This window comes from Chiroxiphia lanceolata, chromosome 20 (assembly GCF_009829145.1).
Source record: "Chiroxiphia lanceolata isolate bChiLan1 chromosome 20, bChiLan1.pri, whole genome shotgun sequence".
Taxonomy (NCBI): domain Eukaryota; kingdom Metazoa; phylum Chordata; class Aves; order Passeriformes; family Pipridae; genus Chiroxiphia; species Chiroxiphia lanceolata.
Window position 1 is genome coordinate 6,695,933 of NC_045656.1, and position 20,971 is coordinate 6,716,903.

General features: G+C 64.5%; 3 protein-coding genes across 5 annotated transcripts in view; 2 read left to right on the forward strand and 1 right to left on the reverse strand.

Annotated features, from left to right (window-relative positions):
- The first annotated feature begins 3,333 nt into the window (after positions 1-3,333).
- Positions 3,334-5,177, forward strand: LOC116796881 (proline-rich protein HaeIII subfamily 1-like). Its single transcript, XM_032707865.1, has 2 exons — positions 3,334-3,873; positions 4,977-5,177. The coding sequence occupies exons 1-2, from the start codon at positions 3,334-3,336 to the stop codon at positions 5,175-5,177; spliced, it is 741 nt and encodes a 246-aa protein (XP_032563756.1).
- Positions 5,178-10,387: 5,210 nt separating this feature from the next.
- Positions 10,388-14,802, forward strand: HIC1 (HIC ZBTB transcriptional repressor 1). Its single transcript, XM_032707806.1, has 2 exons — positions 10,388-10,653; positions 11,349-14,802. The coding sequence occupies exons 1-2, from the start codon at positions 10,602-10,604 to the stop codon at positions 13,292-13,294; spliced, it is 1,998 nt and encodes a 665-aa protein (XP_032563697.1). The 5' UTR covers positions 10,388-10,601; the 3' UTR covers positions 13,295-14,802.
- Positions 14,803-15,091: 289 nt separating this feature from the next.
- SMG6 (SMG6 nonsense mediated mRNA decay factor) overlaps positions 15,092-20,971 on the reverse strand; it is a 108,814-nt gene continuing 102,934 nt past the window's right edge. For all 3 annotated transcript variants that reach the window (XM_032707303.1, XM_032707302.1, XM_032707304.1), the window contains exons 17-19: positions 19,112-19,323; positions 18,776-18,857; positions 15,092-17,239 (exon numbers count right to left, since the gene is read on the reverse strand). In XM_032707303.1, coding sequence (XP_032563194.1) covers positions 17,109-17,239; positions 18,776-18,857; positions 19,112-19,323 — 425 coding nt within the window. In that variant the 3' untranslated portion in view covers positions 15,092-17,108. The remainder of the gene's footprint in view (positions 17,240-18,775; positions 18,858-19,111; positions 19,324-20,971) is intronic.

Here is a 20,971-nt window from a genome sequence, read left to right on the forward strand (position 1 = left end):
TCTCCACCAGCAGGGCCTGGCGCTGGCGCGGGGAGGGGAGGCTTTGGGAGAGCGATGTGTTCTGCAGACTCTCATACAATGCAGTTTCCCCCAAAGCTGCCTGGCTCCTGCCTGCGAGGAGGCAGCAGCACGGGCAGGGGAGAGCCAGGGGCCAGCCCCAGGCCCTGCTGCCGGAGCAGGACCGAGCCGCTGGGAACAGCCCCCCCCTTCCCTGCTTCACCCGCAGAAGCTTCCAGTTGTGGCTGAGTCACTCCTGCTGTAGCTCCTTCTCTCCTTGTTTTGGATGGAAGTTTTCCATGGAAACCCACGCTGGGCCGGGCCGCGGGCTGGGATAAACACGGCTGAATCACAAAAGGCCGTTTCGCCAAGAGCTGTCAGATGGCAACAGCAGTGTGTGCGACCGGTGGGCAGCTGCCTGGCCTTTGGTGGGGGCAGCAGCACCTCTCCCTTCACCCCCCACCAGCCACACTGGCTCAGCCCCCCCTCCCCACCCCAGACCACCCCAAATTCCCACGGTGCCAGCATGCTTCTTGGCAAAGCCAGGAGTGGGTCACAGGCTTCAGCCAGAAGTTTTCTGGGGCCACGTGCTGTCCTGGGGATGCACAGGGAAATCCCATCTGAGACAATACCTTGGGACCCTCGCCACAGCCCAGTCCTCAGCTGTGGGGTTCTGTAGGGTCACGGCTGCTGGAGGTCCCTGAAAGACCCTTCCCACGCTCCCGGCTGTGCACAGGAATGCGCGCCAAAGCCACTGGGAGCATTGCTGAGGCAAGGCAGTGTTTGTGCCCTGCCTGTGCCCTGCTGAGCACCATTCCACCATGGAAGTGGCAAGTAACAATTCAGCCGTGGCAGGGGCTGTGATCTTCCTCGGCACCATACTCCTTCCCAGCACCGCTGTGATCTCGGAGGAGCACGGGAGCTGGACGGCCTCTGTCCCTCGGCGCTCACAGCTGGCCCCAGGCCCGGTGGCTTGGAAGCACCGTTGGAAGACAAGTCCCAGTGTCAGGAATCCAGGATATTTTTAAGGACTCTGGAAGAAAAACTAATTCCAGGGTGTCAGCGGGAGAGATTTGGCCTTCAAAACAACAATGGCGCAGCTGGAGCCTTCCCGGGCTGGAGTGTGGGGTCTGAGGGATCACAGTGCTGCCTGTGGGACATGTCCCCTCCCCCAGGGATACCCTGGAAGACACACAGGTACCACCTCACCGTGATGGAGGAGGACAAACAAGGAAGTGTTTCCCAGGGGATGCAGGGTGGTTTCCCAGGGGATGGAGGGCGGCACCTTGGCAGCGCAGATGTGCCAAACGCAGCTGCAGCTTTACCCGAGCGCTGATGGGACTGCCCAAAAATCCCCTTCCTGGAGGTGTGAGGTGCATGGCCCGTCACCAGCAGCAGTGATGGGAAAAGCAGGAGTCAAAGGGGATAGGCAGGAGATGGGGCAGTGCACAGTGGGTACCTGGTACTTGAGATATTACCCTGCCCGCGGCTCCCCTGCTGCACCGTGGCTCTGCTGGCCCCAGGGACCTGGTGGTGGCTTGTGCCCATCTGGGTGAGGGCAGAGGTGCATGACCCCATGGGTGGGTAAGGTGCTTCTCTGGAGAGAAGGAGTGTGGGCAGAGGACCCTGTGTGGCCCCTATGCGGTTTAGGTGGGACACCCACGGGAGCTCCATGCTGGAGCTGCACCCCAGGACCAGAGGTTCTGGTTTGGGGGCTCTCCCTGTCCTCTTGGCGCTGCCATTGTCACCCATTCGTGCCTGACCCCCCCATCCCTGGTGTCCCCACGGGATTAGGCATCCTACTTCTCCTCCAGAGTCTCTGTGGTCACTACGCCCCTTCCAGCCGCCTCTGTCCCCATCTCCGAGGCTGTAGGTCCGCGGTGCCCCCCGAGAGGGGCCCTGCCCGGCCGGCACCGGTCGCCGCCGGCTGCTGAGGGCCCGGTGCCCGGTGTCGGGGCAGGCCGGGCCGCTCTGACTTCGCCGCTCAGGAATCTCCTGGCCGCGACGGGCGGGTTGTGCAACCTGCGACCGCCCCCGGCCTCCCCCGCCCCGGCCCCGCGGGCCGCGCTCAGTCCGCGCCGCGCCGGCCCCGCCGCCGGCCCCGCTGCGCTCCGCGAACCTCCCGTGCTCCTCCCGCACACCGGTGGCGGGACAGGGGGGCACGGGAGGGCGGGACGGGACCGCGGCTGCCGAGCGCACAGATGCGGCGGGATGAGCCCGGCGGGGGCGGCCCCGCCGGGAGGGCAGGTGAGGGGCTGCGGGGCGGGGGGCAGGATGGGGGGATCAGAGGGGGGGTCCCCACCGTTCCCACTGCCCGAGGAGGAGCCGTTCGGCGCCCGCCCCCCCGAACAGTAAGAGTTGATGTGCGGCGAGCTGCATCCTGCATGTGAGCTCCTACTGCCCCGGGAGGCGGGCCGCCCCCGACGGGACCCCCGCCGCCCCGCCTCCGCCGCCTCGGGGACCCCCGGGGGTGGGGCCGGGGGGGGAGCCGGTGCTGCCCGCGCTGCGAGTCCGCCTGTCCCGGCGACCATGGCTGTAGACTGTTACCCCCCCAGCGGCACAGTAACAATCTAAAGCCACGGTCGCCCGGGCGGCGTCGGAGGGGGGGGTACCGAGAGGGGTTGGGGGGCAGCCGGTGCCTTGGCGACGGCGAGGAGGCGGCTCCGCCACCGCACCGGCGGCGCGGGGCGGGGGGGCCTGGTGCTTGAGGGGTGGAATGTCGCTAGCATCGGCAGCATCGGTAGCATCCACCCACGCCCCTCCCCGCCCCCTGCCCTCCCACACGTGTCCACCCCGCCGGGGAGTCCCCCCCTACCTGGGCTGCAGCGGGAAGGCGGGGGGGCGTCCGCCGTGGGGGGGTCGGTGTCTGCGGGGGGGAAGAGAGAGCGCGGTCAGGCGGGCACCGGGACAGCCCCCCATCCTCGCCCCTTCCCGCCTTCCACCCCCCCACCGTCGGGGCGCACTCCCCGACGGCTCAGCACCACGGACAGCGCCCGTCCCCCCAGCGCTGCGGCGGGGCCGGGGCCGGTGCGGGGCCGGTGCCAGTGCCGGCGGTGGGTCATGCTTCAGTAGCCATGACTGTAGACTGTTACTGTCCTGTCCCTACGCAGCAGTAAGCAGTCTAGAGCCAAGGTGCCGACGCGCTGACTCGGGCTCTCCTCGACGGGATCTCCGCGCTCTTTCGACGCACCGGGGTGAAGGCGATCGACCCCCCCGGGCTGCGGAGCTGGCAGCACTCGAGCGGGGGGGACCGGGGTGCGAGGGAACCCGAGGGAGGTGGTGGTACAGGGCGCTGGGCACGGCGGGACGGGGCTGGGGGGGTCCCGTCAGCGATGGATGCGGAAAGGGGGGACAGCAGGGACCGGTGTCACCGCAGAGCGGGACACACACGCACACACCACACAGGGATGCGCTTCCCTACCTCTCCCCGCCTCCCCCCCACCCAGCCCCCGCAAGGCGCAGGCGGTCGGTCCCCGCCGCGCACCCCCCCGGGGCGGCCCCGCGCTCAGCGCCCGCCCCCGCGCACCGCCCCCGCCGGCGCCGCGCCCGGCCCCGCCGCCCCCGCCGCCCCCCGCCCCCGGCCCGCACGTGGGGCTGCGCCAGGCGGCACCGCGCGACCCCCGCCCGCCGCAGAACTGCCCCCCCCGCACCGGTGTCCCGGTCCCCCCCTGCTCCGCCCCCCTCCACCCCCCCGGGGGCGGGCAGGTGCAGCGCCCGGTGCCGCGGGGCTCCGCTGCCCCCTCCCGGCCCCGCACCGGGCTCCGTCCCCGCTTACCTGGGGGCCAGCCCAGCCGGTGCCTTACCTCCTGCGGGCCCCCGCGGCTGCCGGGCCGGGCAGGGGCCCCGCGGCTCCCGGCGGGGCCGGCGCCGGTGTCGGTGCTGCGCTGTCCGCAGCGCGCGGGGCTTTTATAGGATCGGGCTCGTAGTAACGGGGATCTCGGCTCATTCATAGAAAAGCATCAACCTACACAATGACGTGAGCGCTACGTCAGCGAGGAAATTTAGGGAACGGGAAGACGCTACTATTTATATCGGCGCGGGGGGAGGACAGCGGCCCGGAGCCGGGCAGGGGGTCTGGGATGCAACGGGACCCCGGCCCCCCCCACCGGCTCCCCCGCGCCCCCCCGGCTCCGGTGCCCGATCCTCGAGATGCACAGTGCAGCAGCACCAAGCACCCCACATCCCTCCTCCACCTGCCGCCAGACCCAGGGGCCGTGCACCCACTGAGACACAAGCAGAGGGTCCCTGAGGGTCCCTGAGGGCTGTGGGGTGGGCCACCCCCTGCTCCCATCCCGAGATGTCCATCCAGGCCCCCGCAGGAGTCCAAGGCACCCCTTTGCCCCAAGACCACTCCACTGGTCCAGAGTGTGGCCCCATCCTAGCCTCGTGGCGACACCACGGGGCTAGTGGTTTGGGGCTGTCTGAGCCCCCCACCGTGGGAAGGGTTTGCACAGGGGTCCCCATACCTGGGCACCAGCCTGGGAGTGCCCCCTGTCCACCTGCACCCCCCACCTACAGCGATGTCCTGAGCAGTACCTTCCACATGACCCCCCATGAGAACTTCTGTCCTTCCAGTCTCAGGAGTACCCATGGGGGCCAGTCCAGTGTCCTGCAGGAGGATGGGACAGCAAAAAGTGATGGCAACGGGTGAGTTTAGAATACATGGGGAGACACCCCCTTGCAGCACCTTGCTGCCCTTACCCCTCGCTCCTGGCAGGTCCTCCCACCAAGGCTGCATCCCCCAAAAGCCATCGGTGCCACAGAGACAGGTTGTGGCTTCGTGGTTGAATTCATTTGGCCTCCCCCCGCCCCATCCCAAGTGTCAGCACCCCCCCCCCAAGATGGGCCTAGAGTTGTATCCAGGGGGATGTGGGGAGGGATCCTTTCCCCCCCTTATGCATCTGTCCGTCCGTCCATCCATCCATGCATTCCCCCCCATTCCTGCTGGAGCCGTCTGACCTCACTCTGCTCTGGTGAAGCATCACACCGGTCGCCACAGCAACAGCGGCGTTGTCATTGACAGCAGCATCCGCGCCCGCCAGCATCCGCCGCTGCGCAAGGCCGCACGCTGCTGCAAGGCCACACGCTGCTACGGGGGGCTCAAGCCACAACCCCCCTCGACACCCCCCTTATCGCTCACTTACACCCCCAAGTACCTGCAGAGAGCTTTAGGCAATTAACACCCCCAACCCCACCAGCATCTCCCCATCCTCCTCCTACCACCCCGTTTAAGTTGCTGCCGCCCCCTAGAACCCCCCAAAAACCACCTTACCCCCCCCAGGCTAGATAGGGGTGTCCCCCTCCTCTCCTCTTTTTTTTTTTTTTTCCCACGCAGCACCGGCGCCCGCCCCGTCGGGGCTCTCCGGTTCGGGTAGGGGAGGGGGGGAATCGCTGCCGCAGCGCTCCCCGCCGCAACCGTGACTCAGCCCCGGGATTAGTCAGCAACCGGGGCCGGCCCACCAGCAACCGGCTGCGCAGCTCCGCCGCTCCTCCGGGGGCCGCGACCCCCTCCACTCCCCGTCCCGGTACCTCGACGCGCACAAGGTCGTGTCGGGGGATCGGGACGGGGAGTTGGGGGGGTCGCGGCCCCCGGGAAGGAGTGGGGGGGGTGTCGCATCCCGGAGCGTGGCCCGTTGCTGCCATCTCGTGGGCTTCCCACTAGTGGCTACTGCCGCGTCCCTGTGGCGGGGGAGGGGGTATAGAGGGGGCTCGGTGTTGTGGGTGGGGAGGGGAGGTCAACTCTGGGGCTTGGAAAGGTGGTGGGTGGGAAAGTGGTGGTCGCTGAGGGGGATTGAAGGAGGAAAGTGTGTTATCACCTCACGAAGCATCAGCGGATAGGGAAGGGGTCCCATCGTGCCTCATCGCCCCATAGAACAGGGGGTCTTCATTTGCCTGAGCATCACCCCAGAAAGAAGGGGTCTTTCAAAGGAAAGGGGTCTCATCACCTCTGCCCCCAAACATCATCCCCCTCGAAGTGTTCCTCACCCTGACTGAGTATCATCCCACGAGGAAGTGGCCCCACTGCCCCATGATGCATCACTTCAAAGGCAAGGCGTCCCATCACCTCACAAGGAAGGGGTCCCACTGCCCCACAAAACATGACATTGCAGGGGTGGGTCCCCTTGTTTAACTGAGAATTGCCCCACAATTAAGGCGTCCCGTTGCCCCGTGAAGCATCATCCCACAGAGAAGGGGTCTCATCACCTGTTCCCCCAAATATCACCCCACTGGAAGTGTCTCTCACCCAGCCTGAGCATTATCCCACAAGGAAGGGGTCCTGCTGCCCCATGAAGCATCACCCATAAGGGAAGGGGTCCCATGGTTTCACCAAGCATCACTTCACAGGGATGGGATCCTCACCTGCCTGCAGAGAAGGGTTTCCACCACCCCATCAGGCATCACCCCACAAGAAAGGGATCCCATTGCCCCACAAATCACCTTTCAGGGATGAGTGCTCTTGTCTCCCCAAACATCTTCCCATAAGGGGTCCCACTGCCCCTCTCCAGCTGTCAGGGACCTCACAAAGTTCAACAAGGGGGATTGCAAAGTCCTGCTCCTGGGGAGGAAGAACTCTGGGCTCTGGGATATCCAGGGGTTTGCCTGGCTGGACAGCAGCTTGGTGGAAAAGCCCCTGAGGGTCCTGGGGGACATCAAGTTGACCACGTGTCCTTGTGAGGAAGGAGGTGAATGCTGTCCTGGTCTGTGTTAGGAGGAGCATTAGCAGCAGGGAGAAGATCCTTCTCCTCTGCTCAGTGCTGGGGAGGCCACTCCTGGAGTGCTGGGTCCAGTGCTGGGCTCCCCGGTATGAGAGATGTGGGCATACTGGAGAGAGTCCAGTGAAGGACCACTAAGAAGATTAAAGGACTGGAGCATCTCCCCGTTGCTGAGAGGCAGAGAGTGGGGACTGCCTGGAGAAGAGGAGGCTCCCGAGACCTGATCAGTGTATACACATCCCTGGAGGAAGGGTGTGGAAAGGACAGAGGCAGGCTCAGTTCCGTGGCGCCCAGTGCCAGGAGCAGGGGCAATGGGCACAGACTGAGTCCCGTGGCTTCCTCTGGCCATCAGGGAACATTTTTCCACTTTGAGAGGAGCTCTGGCAAGGGCTGCTCAGGGAGGTGCTGCAGTCACTGTTCTTTGAGATATCCAAAAGCCATCTGGGCACAGTCCTGGGCAATCAAGTCCTGGGTGGCCCTGGAGCAGAGGGTCAGGTGATGACCTCCTGGGGCCCCTCCAAACTTCAACCCCTGTTTGATTCTGTCTCTTGTGCACCCCAACATCCCTCCACAAGGAAGGGTCCCTCTATCCTCGTGAAATATCTCCTTGCAGGGATGGGTGCCCTTGTCTGACCAAGTATCACCCTGCAAGAAAGGGTCCCCTCAGCATCACCTCATGAGGAAGGGGTCCCACTGCCCCATCAAGCATTACTACACAGAAGAGGGCTCCCCACCCACCTGAACATCACCCCAAAGGGAAAGGGTCTCCTTGACCACCCCAGCATTGCCACCCAGATTATGCAGCAGAGAACAGCCACCTCCAGCCTGGCCACCCTGACTGAAGGGGGAGACTGTGGTGTGCTTGGGGAGGCTCTGCCTTTCCTGCCACCTCGCAGAGGTCCTCTCATGTTGGGAGGCACTGGGCACCCTGTTAGTATCTGGAAGTGTCCTGTGGCTACCCCCAACCTTGTTTCACAGCAGGCAGGGCTCCATGCAGACTCCCCCACAGCCTTGCCTAACTCTGGGAGCAGCACTGGAGGTGGGCAGCACCGATCCACTCTCAGCCTGGAGCAGCTCAGCGCTGTCACGAGTTTCACGGCCTCAGCCCAGCCCAGGTGGAGGGGACACGCATCCCCCTGCACACCCAGGGGGCGCAGCGCTGGGGCGCGGGGGGCTGCCATACCCCGGCACCGCCGGGAAAATGAAGTGTGAGCTGCCAGCGGGGGCTGCAGGCTCCTGGCGGTGCCGGATGCGGCCCGGCTGGCCAACGCGCCGTAATCGAAGACATGTGTGTGGGCTTTGGGGAGAGGCTGCGCTGGGAAACAGGGCCCTGCAGAGACCGGGGGGCTGTATCCTGTCCAAAAGCCCAGGTCCCACATGAAGCCAGGCATGCGAACGCGATCCAAACCACAGCTGGATTTGAACCGAATCTCCCAGCATCTGGGCTAATTTGCTGCAACTTTGATTGATCGTGGGGAGGGGGCACAGGCGGGAGACGCTCCAGCTCAGACCTCCCAACAGAGCCAATGACTTAAGCAGAGCTGGTTCCAATCTGCTCAGCACATTGAGGCGAAAATGCCCCTTTCCCTGAGCGCTCCCGGTCGCCGGTGCTGGCTCTGCTTGCGATCCCGCAGCCCGGCCGTCCCGGCCAGTCCCTCAGGGCTGGACATCGGCTGCAGCTCCCTGGGGAGACCCAGCAGGTTTTGCGGTCTCTGGATGCAGAACGCTGGGTCAATCTGTCGGGTTGGGACCCCTCCAGAAGACTGAGCAGGACATGAGGGGGGATACTAGTGCAACCAACCCCCCTCCACCTGCCCCAAACCCCTGCGGGCACCGATCCGCCCCTCCGCTCCTGAGAGAGGCCGGGAATGGGAGAGGAGCTGTAAAAGAGGGTGGAAAAGGTGAAGGTTTTTCCATTCCCCCGCCTCGGTCGCTGCCCCCAGGGCTCGGCGTCACTCAGCAGGTAGCTGGGGCAGCCCGGGGTCCCGGCCGGCCCCGGGGGACGCAGCTGTCTGGGAGCCGCTCACTGCCGTGATTTATGCAGCTCAGCCCCATAAATTACCGGGACGGAGCCCGCGGGAGCCATCGCTCACAGCGACGTCCAGAGCTCGCTGCCAGAACCTGAAACACTTCCAGCCGTTAATTGAAGAGGAAAAAAAAAAAATAAATAAAGGGAGTGGGGGAGAAATTAGTGCCCGGGGAGTTGGGATTAAACTACGGCTCTAACGAGGGTCGCCCACGTCCCGCTCCCAGGATCTCTGTGCTTCCTGTGGGCACAAACCCAGGATGGGGAGTAGGGAGGGGGATGTCTGAGCTGATGCCTGGGATGAGCCCACAGCAGGGTCCCCATGGGCAGTGACACTCCATCCCGGTCCCGAGAGTGGTGTTTCCGTAGTGAGCTGGGACACCCTGGATCTGATGGGAATCTGAGGGTGAGTTCCAGGTGAGTGATGCTGAGCCGTGAGGGCAACGACTACCACCCCCCTGCACCCTCTCTGCCAGCACCCGCCCTTTTTAGTCCCAAATTCAGGGCTGGTCAAACCTTGTCCTAGAGACTGGGTACCTCACACTGGCTCCCTCTCACTAAGGGACCAGGGACCCCAACACCATCAGGGGTGGCCCAACCTGGGAGAAATGGCCAGTGCTCGGGGTGCCTTGCTCAGGTCAGAGGGTGCCAGCAGGACCCCCCCGGACTAGCGGCCGTCCCGGAGAAGCCCATCACGATGCTTTGCTGTACCAGGAGGTTGTGCAAGAGGCTGCGGCTGTGAGAAAGGAGAAGTGAAAGTGTGAAGCGAGAGGCGGCTCCCCCCGCGCCAAGGGGGGTACCCCAGGCTGCACCCCCAGCCCAGCAGCATTTTCTGGGGCGGCGGGAGGGATGAAGCGAGGGGGAAACGTGGCGCTGCCTCCTCCTCATTCTTCTCCACCTCCTCATCCCAAACCACCGCAAGCCCCCAGCCCACCCCGAGCCGCCGCCACTGCACATCTGGGCGCCAGCGCTGCGGGCTCCCCCGCTTTCTGCTCTCCCCCACCACCAGAAAATTAGGGCCGGATGCCTTCTCCTCTCCTCCTCCAAACCCTCCTCGACATCACCACAACCCATTGGGGTCCCCTCTAGGCACCCCAAAATGATAGCACCCACTTCAGCTCTCCCACCCACTGGGTGCTATCCCCCGCCTCCCGCTATGTGTCAGCGCCAATCTCTCGGGTGGGGCAGAGAGCAGGACCCCCTCCACTTTATCCTTGCCCACCGTCCGCCCCGTCGGGTCCCACCTGCGCGGGGAGGAGCCGCCTCCGGTAACCGGGGGGGGGTGGAGCGCACCGGGAGCCGCTAGATGGCGCCCTACGAGCGGTACGGACGGGGGGGACACCTCGGCCTCGGCCCGGGGACACCCCGGGGCCCCCCCATTTCGGGGTTCCAGGCACCCCCCCGGGGTTTCTCCGGGCAAAGAGCGATGCCCTAAGGATGGAGACCCCCGAGGGGGCGGTCGTGGCGCGGCGGGAGGAGAGCGGGAGGGGGGAAAAACCGGGCTGGGAGGAGGAGGAGGAGACCGGGATGGGGAGGGAGGGGTGTGTAAAGGGGGGGGGCCCGGCTTGTCGGTGCCCCGCCCGGGATGGGAGGAGGAAAACCTCCCGCCGTCCCTTTAACAGCCAGCGGCGCTGCTCGGAGTTCAGGCCGGGGTCAGGGGGAGTTCGCAGCCCGGGTTTCACCTCCGAGCTGGCGGCGTCGGGAACCCCGAGGAACCGCTGCTGCTTCTTCCACAACCACCTCTTCCTCCTCCTCCCGTTCCGTAGGACCGGCCGGGAGCGCGGGGTATGGAGGAAGAGAAGCAGCAGAGGAAGAGGAGGGTGGAAGGGAGCAGCAACCGGCGGCGGCCCCCCAGGGGCTGAGCCATGAGAGTTCACCGAGACCTCAGCTGGTTGGCGGAGGCCACCGGGCGCCCAGGTAAAAAGAGGAGGGGGACACCCCAAAAAGTGGGGATAATAAGCCCAAAAAGCAGCTCCGCTGGCGCTTGGCTTTACGCACCTGGGCGGGGGGCACCGGCACCGGAACGGAGGCGGGGAGGGGAGGTCCCGCTCCCCCTCCCCCGGAGCGTCCTCCCGCTCACCTCGAGGGGGGGAGAGGAAACGGGGGCGGGGGGCGCCCGGGGGGTCCGGTCGGCCGCCTCCCGGGACCGGGGCGCATAAGAGGCGGGAAGGCGCGGCGGGGAGCGGGGCAGCGGCGGGGCGCAGGGAACGGCGGGCGGGTGGCGGGCACCGGGTCGGTGTGTTCCCCCCCGCGTTTCCCCGGCAGGTGGGCGCGGGGTCGCGGGGTCCCGGGGCTGACGGGGCCGGGGCGCGGCGCTGGCGGCGGCGGCGGGTGATGTCACTTTCTCCAAAAACCCTCCGGGGGTTTTCGCCCCCCTCCCGCCCCCCCGACCCGCCGAGAAACGAGCCCCCATATAAGCGGTGGCACCGACCGGGCGGCCGCGCAGAGCGACCAGGACGCAGCGGCGTGTGGGGCTGAGCCCCGACCCCCCCCACACCCACCCACCCCGCGCGGCGGGTGAACCCCCCGACGTGCACGTCGATCCCCCCCACGCGTGGCGGTGGGCACGTGGGGCCGGTTGCGGCGCTGACGGGGCGGCCGGTGTGTTACAGGGCGGCGGGCAAGGAGCGGGATGCTGGACGCCATGGAAGTGCCGAGCCACTCGCGGCAGCTGCTGCTGCAGCTGAACACGCAGCGCACCAAGGGCTTCCTGTGCGACGTGATCATCGTGGTGCAGAACGCGCTCTTCCGCGCACACAAGAACATCCTGGCAGCCAGCAGCGCCTACCTCAAGTCGCTGGTGGTCCACGACAACCTGCTCAACCTGGACCATGAGATGGTGAGCCCCGGCATCTTCCGCCTCATCCTCGACTTCATCTACACCGGCCGCCTGGCCGAGTGTGAGCCGGGCAGCGAGCAGAGCCTGGGCGCCGTGCTGGCCGCCGCCAGCTACCTCCAGATCCCCGGCTTGGTGGCCCTGTGCAAGAAGAAGCTGAAGCGCAGCGGCAAGTACTGCCACCTGCGTGGGGGCTATGCGCCCTACAAACTGGGGCGCGGGCTGCGCGCCGCCACGCCGGTCATCCAGGCTTGCTACTCGGGGACGCCGCGGCCCGTGGACCTGCCGCCCGTGGAGCCGACGGCGCCGCTCAACACACAGTGTGGGGAGCTGTACGCCTCGGCCGCCCAGGGCACCCCACTGCACCCCCACGGGTTGTGCCCACCCGAGCGCCACTGCTCGCCACCCTGCGGCCTCGACCTCTCCAAGAAAAGCCCCACCGGCCCCTCTGCCCAGCTCCTGCCCACTGACCGCCTGCTGCCCGGCGAGCCCCGCGAGCCCTCGCTGCCCCCACGGCACGACAGCCCCCCCGTCAGCGCCGGCCTCCTGGCCAGCCACGCCGCTGCCTACAAGGACTCCCCACCGAGCGGTGAGCCAGGGGGGCACCCCCACGCCCCCGACCCCTTCCGCAGCACGCCGCCCTGTGCAGAGCCCCCGCTGCCCCGTGCTGACGGGCGTGAGCTGATGTACCGCTGGATGAAGCATGAACCCCTGGGCCCCTACCTGGATGAGGGGGAGGCGGAAAAGGAACTGGAGCGGGAGGAAAAGGCCGAGTCACCACCTGCGGCACCACAGCCCCGCTACCCCAGTGTGGAGAGCAACGACCTGGAGCCCGATAACAGCACAAGCGAGGAGACGGGCAGCAGCGAGGGGCCCTCACCTGGTGACGCGCTGGACCGCTACTGCAACCACCTGGGCTACGAGCCGGAGAGCCTGGGCGACAACCTGTACGTCTGCATCCCCTGCGGCAAGGGCTTCCCCAGCTCCGAGCAGCTCAACGCCCACGTGGAGGCCCACAACGAAGAGGAGCTCTATCACAAGGCAGCGGCCGAGCAGGCCGTGCCCTTCCTGGACAAAGGTGGCCCAGGGCTGGGTGACATCCTGCGGCCCTACCGCTGCTCCTCCTGCGACAAATCCTACAAGGACCCGGCCACGCTGCGGCAGCACGAGAAGACGCACTGGCTGACGCGCCCCTACCCCTGCACCATCTGTGGCAAGAAGTTCACACAACGTGGCACCATGACCCGCCACATGCGCAGCCACCTCGGCCTCAAGCCCTTTGCCTGCGACGCCTGCGGGATGCGCTTCACCCGCCAGTACCGCCTGACCGAGCACATGCGCATCCACTCGGGCGAGAAGCCCTACGAGTGCCAGGTGTGCGGCGGGAAGTTCGCCCAGCAGCGCAACCTCATCAGCCACATGAAGATGCACGCGGCCGGCCCCGACGGCAAAGCCAAGCTGGACTTCCCTGACAGCGTCTACGCCATGGCCCGCCTCACTGCTGACCAGCTGGGGCTCAAGCAGGAGAAGGCGGCTGAGCTGCTCTCCCACACCTCACACTTCCTCAGCGACCCCAAGGCCATGGAGAGCCTCTACCCGCTGGCCAAGTTCACGGCCGAGCACCTGGGGCTGAGCCAGGACAAGGCGGCCGAGGTGCTGGCGCAGGCTCCGCACCTGCACGCTGAGGCCGCCCGGACCATAGAGCGATACTCGCCCCCCTAGCGCCGGCCCGGCCGGGGGGCTGGGGGGGCCGCTGGGCTCCCCTCGCTGCCCCGAGTGGAGCTGGGGGGGGCGAGAGGCTGTGGGCACTCGTCCCCTGGCGCTGCCGACGGCCCCGGAGAACTCGCTCGTAACAAAGGTCCCGTGACAGCTGCTCTGGGATGGATGGACGGCGTGTCCTGCGACCAGCGCCCCGGCTTGCCTGGGAGAAGCCGATAATTCAGGGACTGACCTCGCGGCACGTCCGCCCCTCGCCGAGGGGGGCTGCCGGGCCCCCGGCACCGCGCGGGAGCGACGCACAAGCTGTGAGGCCGGGCTGCGCCCCGAGGCTTTGGAGGACATGAGCCCGCTCCTTACCTCAGGGCTGCCCCCGGGCGAGGGGACACCCGCGGCAGCCGCCGCGTCACCCCGGCTCCACGGTGGGACCCGCCGGCACTCGGCTCTGCCGTGACGGGACCCGGACTGTAAGTAGTTCATCCGTCGTGGCCGGAGCGACGCCTCCGTCCTGAGCGGGAGCGGCCAGCGCTGGGCTGGGGGTGTGTGCCGGACCACCCCCCCGGGGCCACGCCGGGGGCTCGGGGACAGACTGACGGAGGGGGACGGTGGGGTTTGAGCAGCAGGTGGGGAGTGGCGGTCGGATCCATGCTGGGGAGGCTGGGGAATCGCGATGCTCCTCGCCTCGGGGTAAGCACTGACCTTCCATCCCGAGCCCAGGGGCTCGGCCGGCGGCTCTCCGTGTTCTCGGGAGGTGGGGCAGGGCCTGCCCCAGACTGAGCCCCTGGGCCCTGCCCCGGCTGGCGCCACACCATCAGGGATACCCAGGGGGGCCCCGGGACCCGGCGGCTTCGCCCTCGGGCGGCCACTCGCCTTGATTATTTTTTTTATTTTTTTATTTTTGCCAAAGACGCCCGTCCCCAGCGCGGCCGGGCCGGGCCGGGGGGTCCATGACAAAGACAAAGCGGTCTCTGGTTTGTCAGCTACGGGAGGTGGGCAGGGGCTGCGGGAGGGGGCCGGGGGGCAGAGCCCAGGGGGAATGTGTGACCCTGGGCCGAGTCCTCTCCAGGCACCCCGTGCCACCACCGCACCCCCTCTCCCACCTTCTGCTCGGTGTGGGCAAAGTCCCCCCAGCCTGGACCCCCCCGGCCCGTGCCCTGACCCCTCCGTTGGGGCTAATGTGAAGCTTCACCCTCCCCTCCCGAGCCCCCTCCTCTCCTTTGCACACGAGGCCCCGGGCGGCCGCCAGCACCGACTGTCCCCGACCTCGCAGCCACTGTGCCTTAGCCTGAGCTGGCCACTCCTGCCCAGTTGTCCCCCGAACCTGTTCTGGTCCCCCAGGGCTGGCGGTGTCCCCCGGAGCTGCCGCGGGGTGACTGGTGGTGGTGGCAGCACCCAAAGCACAGCTGGCAGTGTCCAGCAGGGCCCCGGCCCCCCTGTATCACGTCCATTTGTACACGGGCTCCTCGCCCTTTTTTTTTCTATAGTCGAAATGGAATGAGCAATAAAGTGACATTAACATGCGTGGCCTCACGTCCTTCTCTGGGGGGAGGCCTGGCTGGTGCAGGGCTGGTGCTGAGCAGGTCTGAGAGGTGACCCCGAGGGGTCTGTGGGTGACCTGAGGGGCTTTGTTGTGCATCTGGTTTGCCCAGAGCCCCTCAGCTGGGGGGCAGCAGCAGCTGCAGGTGGGACAGAGCTGTTGTCGTCCTTGCAAGCAGGAATGTGTCCCACTGCCATCACTCTCTGGTGGCCCCCACCCCAACTTCAGCAGCAACTTGCCTGCCAACAGCAAATGACACACCAGGCTGCACAGACACGTCTTTATTAATAGAAATTATTAAAACCAACTTAACAAAATAGCCCGAAAACGGATGCTGCCCCAAGACATGGGCTCTGAGGAACCTGGCAGGGGTGGCCCCAGGCATGGGCTCCGCTCGCTGTTGCGCCAGCTTGGTCTGGTGGCACCGAGACTGTCCCACGGCTGAACTCATGACACAGTGAAAGGAATCAGTGTCTGGCAGAGCCACAGGGCCTTCCAAGCTGGTGGTGCTGTGGGAAGGGCCTTGGAAAGCAGTGCTGGGGCAGCACCATTAGAAAACAAACACTGAAACACAACCAGCGCGGAGGAGAAGGCAAAGTCTCTGCCATGCTGACAGCTGCGGGCATGGAACTGGGACGTGGGTGCTGCGTGTGCCATGGCTCTGGGTGGGCCCACCATGGCTCCGTGTGCCCTACAGCAGCCGTGGGCACCCCAAAGTCCCTGTGGGTCAGGCTCTGCTCTGCAGCACAGACCCTCTGCCTGGTGCCCCGAGGCTGGGGCACTCCTCTGGCACAGGTTAGCCAGCACAACTCCATCACGCTGCCAAGGCTCCGACCCCAGTGCTGGCCCTCGCTGTGGGGCTGGGCAGCTGGCACAGGGGTAATTGGGCTTCCTGACGCAGACACCGGGCTTGAGCCACCCACGCAGGAAAGGAAAAACGCTGGGCTCCGTCCTGCTGCTTCCTCTGCCACCTTTGAGGCTTCCCTCCCACGGCCACGGTGCCCCAGCAGGGACTGGGGATGGCCTTGGGGTCGCTCCCACCCTCGGCTCATGGGACCGGGACTTGACAGAGCTCCAGGGGCTCCAGTTCAGGGGTTAATGCTCCCTCTTAGCTTCTGTATTTGGTGTGTCACTGGGGATGGGACATTTGGTGATGGGACAACATGGGGTGTGGTGGGCTTAGCAGCACCCAAACCCCAGATCCCAGTGTGGAATGACCCAGGGACAAGGCAACAGCTCCATCCATGGGGCATCTTGGAAGGGGATCCTCTCAGCTGGGCAAGTAATGAGGGGCTGTGTGCTGCACCAGCTCTCTCTAGCTCTGCCCAGCCCTGCAGCCAGCAGAAGCCGGATCCCACATGGAAGGGGAGCCTGTGGCAATGTGAGGAGACACAGAACCTGTGGGACAGCTGGCTCTGGGGCCCTTGCAGAGCTTTGTTAGCTTCACATTGCGTCTTAGGTCAAAAGCGTGCCGAAAGGCAGCAGGGTTGGGACTAAGGGGTTTGGGGGAGAAGGGAAGGGGCAGGTAACGGCTGGGGTGGGCAGGAGATCAGAACAAAGCAGCTGTGGGAGACTGGGGGTGTTCAAAGCCTCTCCCAGCAAAGCAGGCAGGGCACACACCTGAAAACTAACCTACACTGAAGAAATGAAACTCAACAAGCAAATCCTGCACGAGGGAGAGGACAAGCCCCTCTGCAAGCAGCACCCCTGCGTGGGGTGGCACAAGGTGGGGAAGGGGCTGGAGGCCTGGGGCTGTCTGGGCCACGCAGGACAAACAGGCTGGGGCAGGAGGGAACCTGCCCTTGAAGTCCACGGCCTCTCCAAGGGGCACAGGCTAGACTAAGCAATCCCAAAGTCTGTGCCGGTGTGTCCCCAATCTCTGCCCTACGCAGCCTACTAACCCAAAGAGCCACCAATGCGTGACTCGAACTCTCTGCACCCAAGCAAACCAAGCAAGAGGCTGGCGATCCAGCACGGGGTTCACCCAAAGCTTCCCTCGCCAGCGGGGCTCGCCGGCTCCGCGCTGGCACTGCCCAAAGGCTGACGGGACCCTCAACGGCCCAGCCTCCACGTGAACCATCCACAGCAATGACCTTCCCAGCTGGTCTGCCCTCGGGGGGCCCTTCGCAGCACGGCCATTCTGGGGTGGGTTGAAGACGTGGCGTTTATTGTTCGTGGTGGGCTGGCGGTGGTGGCGGCGCGGCGAGGCCGCCGCTGAAGCCGGGCTCCCACCGTAACAGGCTGCGTGACTCGCTCAGGGGCCGTCGGCCCCGCTCGGCCCCCTCAGCCCTCCTGGGCCCACTTGAGAAAGGTGGGGATGTCCCGCACCGGCACGTTGCGGGTCAACGCTTTGACTCGCAGGTTCCGGTCGTCCGTCAGCAAAACCACTTCCCTGAGCAAACGGATGGGATCGTCTGCAACGAGGACAGAGAGAGAGTGTGAAGCACAGACCTGCCTGCTCTGCTTCAGCCCTTGCACCCATCCCACGGTGTGTCCCCCCACCCTCCTTGCTAACAGCTCTCTGCTCCCTGCCAAGGCTTCCTGGCATGGCTCAGAGACTGCCCTTCATCCCAAAGGCTGTCTGCTCCCCCCACCGCGCTGCCCCAGGGATGATTTGTGATCTCTGCCTGCTGCCCACTGCCCACGTGGGGTGGTGGACCAGCCACAGGCTGGGAAGAGGAGGTCCCTGCTTGACCCAGGCCAGGAAGACAGCCCGCGACCCTGGTTCCAGCAGGAAGCTGGTGCTATTATTCTGTTGATCTCATTATAAGATCTAAAGCCACCCCTTATTTTTTGTGGAGCTTTTTTGGAGTCGCCACTGACACTGAGGCATTTCTGGATGGGGCTCAGACAGCCAGAGAGAGTTGATGCCTGAGAAATATCCTAAGGGATCTTGCCCCCATATGGATGAGCTGCCCCGCACGCAACGTGCCGGGTGGGGATGTGGGAGCCACGCTTACGTGTGTGCGAGGCAGGGGAAGCATATGGGGTATGTGTAAGCAGCTGGGTCCTGTGACCAGAGTACTGTTCCTATGAGCACAGGAAACACAGTGCCTCCGAGCCAGGACGGGAATGGAAAAAACAGAGTTTATGGGAGCCCAACATGGGCCCAGATTGGCTGCGCAGGGAGCGGCAGGACGAGGGGAAGGGGAGGGTGGCCAGGAACGTGGGCTACGGTCACAGTGTTTGAGCTGAGGATGGTGGGGTCAGCACCTGGCTGGTCCATGCCAGGAGGAAGGGGATTGGGGGATCAGTGGGAAAGCAGGCTGGGGACTGAGGGCTGCTGAAAGCGGGATTGTGCGGACACTTTAAGAAATGTGTAACAATAAACATCCTCTGCTCCGTGCTGGTGACGCGCCTCCTTGTTACAAACCAGAGGCTGTCAGCTTGTCAGGCCCCATTCCCCATAATCCACATGATTTCAAAATTCAGCATCATTTGCACATAAACATTTGGTGACGGTTTCTCTGTGAATCTGACAAGTTAAGCTGCTAAGAATTCGCACTGACAAATGCGGGTTGATTTCTTGGGCAGCTGCTGATGCGATTCCCATCCCTGCCGCCCTGGCAACAGCCTGGGGGCTGTCTGGTCCCAGCACACGTGGCCAATGCCAACCAGGAATTAGGAGGGAAAAGAGCCCTGGACAGAAGGCATCGGGGGGGTGTGAGGAGGAGGTGCTTTCTGGCCCTTTGTCACCACAAAAATGGCTCTGTGGACATTTATGGTGGGTTTGTCACAGGCTGGGGCATCCCCAAAGTGCTGTGAGGTGCACATTTGGCAATGAGGTGGGAGGGCCACAGCCTTGGGCTGACCGGAGGCAGGAGGTGGCACCTTGGTGTTGAAAGAGGCAAAATGCAGGAGAGAACAGATCCAAGAGTCATGAAAGAGAAACTGGAAGAGTCTGTGGAATGCAACAGAGAAGGGACAAAGAAGATGTGAGGATATTCTACCTTTGTTGGAGGGCATGAAATCCTTGGCCTTGTCATTGCAATAGTGGAGGCAGCAGGACAGAATCAGGTCATCATTGTTTCCCTGGGAAAAAAAAGGGCAATGTTACCCTTGGCAGGGAAAACCCTGCACCCCCACCACCCTGACTGCTGCACCACCTCGAGACACCCCAACACAGCTCAGTAGAGAGCAGGGCCACTCTGACCTGAAACAAGAGCTCAGTCACCTGCAAACAGGGGGACAGAGGTACCTCCTGCCCAGAGCTCCTGGACCCCAGGGTCCCTGATCTTCCCCAAGGAGGTGGTGGCAAATAACTCAGTGTCCAGGATGCCCCTTACCTGCTGGCCAGTGGTGTCTTCACTGCGGAAGGAGATGGACTCCAGCTCGTTGCCTCGGCTGGTCAGAGCCCTCAGGCAGTTGTCCCTGCTCTCAAATCGCTCCTCCAGGAACTCGATGGACTTCCTGGCTCTCTCCTGCACTTGGCGGGCATAGCCCGCAGCCCGGTGCTCCATCTCTGGGCCCTTGGCCAGGCCATCCAGCTCGTTTATCACTTCAAACAGGAAGAGGAGGTACAGTTACCATGGGACAAGGTGCTCCCATGACCTGCTGCTGGAGCATGCAAGTTGCCAAGGCCTCGGGGCCGGGGCACTGGGAGCTGGCTCAGGAAATCTGGGTTCAGCTGCCGCAGTGTCCCTGTGCTCCTGGACTTGGCTGTGGGTCTGGAAAAGCTTTGCTGCCTTCCACCTCTGTGGGTCACCTGGCTTGGCCTTGAGAGCGCAGGCACCTCGCCCCCGCAGTGTAACTGGTAAGGGCAACTGGTTCTGCTCCAACTGGTTCTGCTCTGTGAAATGCTGGGGAGCATTGCTGTGCCCCCCACCCCACGCTCCTGCATCATGATCAACGGCACGTCCGTGCCTGTGGGTGTCAGGAAACCCTGAACTCCTGCATCCTGCTCCTCCACCTCTGTGCACAGCGATGGCTGGTGGCACTCTGCCTCCTGCCCGCGTGGCACTGCCTGGCTCTGCACTGTCCCACATGGAAAACTTCTGCCCTGCTGCTGCAGGGCTGCACATGGGAACAGGAAGCAGGCAGTTCCCACCCTGGCACTATTTCCCACACAAATTCCAGCCCTGTTTTCCCACCTGAAGCCACCATTCCATGCTCCTGGCAGGGAACACGCTCCTTTCAACACCTCACCCATCTGGCTTTGTGCATCTGTCCTGACTCGAGATGAGCTTGGAATCCAGGTGGATTCCCAGCCTGTTCACCTTAACTGGAACCTCTTGTACTGCTGCCAAGCAGGCAGGAACTCCAGCTGCTCCAGCCCCCTAAGCCCAAGGGACCTCAGAGCTCCAGGAGGGACCGACCCTCGGGTGCTGGGGCTGCTGGAAGAGCAGCTTTGTTGTGGAGCGAGCATGTGTGTGCGAGCAACAATGCTCGGGCGCACATCTGGATGCACCCTTGTGTGCCCAGCCTTGCCGCTGGTGGCGAGGCTGGGCACACAAACGTGCATCCAGATGTGCAAACAAGTGTCCCTGCCTGTGATCGTGCGCTGGGCTGCGTGTGCACGAAGCCGTGCGCGCGAGAGAGCTGGTGTGCACGTGTGCGCGGCGGAGCCTCTGCGCGCACAGTGTGTGTGTTTTAGCCATGGCTTCATTTCTGAAGATTGTTTCCGAGCTTGGAGCCAAGTCCTGAGTTCAAGTGGGAACTATGCATTCCTTGGGGGGTTCGGGGAGAGAGCTCGGGGTCTGAGGCCTCTCCCCAGTGCTGTGAATCACTGCCCGGGGAGCCTGCGTGATCGCTCTGTTCCATGGTGAGACTGGCACTCACTGTCTGGGTATTCCAATTAAATCTGCATGGAGTTGCTTTGCTCTTCCCTGGCTGGAGACTCTTCTTGCTACCGACCTGATGCTGCCATTTCCACACAATGCACGGCTGGGCCCGGGGTGGGGGGAGCCGTGCAAGAACGGAACATCAAACAGGAAAAGCTGGTATTCCCTCCCGAAATCCGCCTTCCTGCTTCCAAGCTAAACAGGCTTCAAAGGGGAGGCTTGTTTGTGCTTCTGCACCAGGCCTGGCTTCTCCATGGCGGGGTCAGGCTCAAGGAGCACAGAGCAGGTTAAAGAGCAAGAGAAACAAACCCAACGAGAAGCCGAGTGCTTAACCCCTTGCTGCATCCCTGGGAAGAGCAGGGAGGA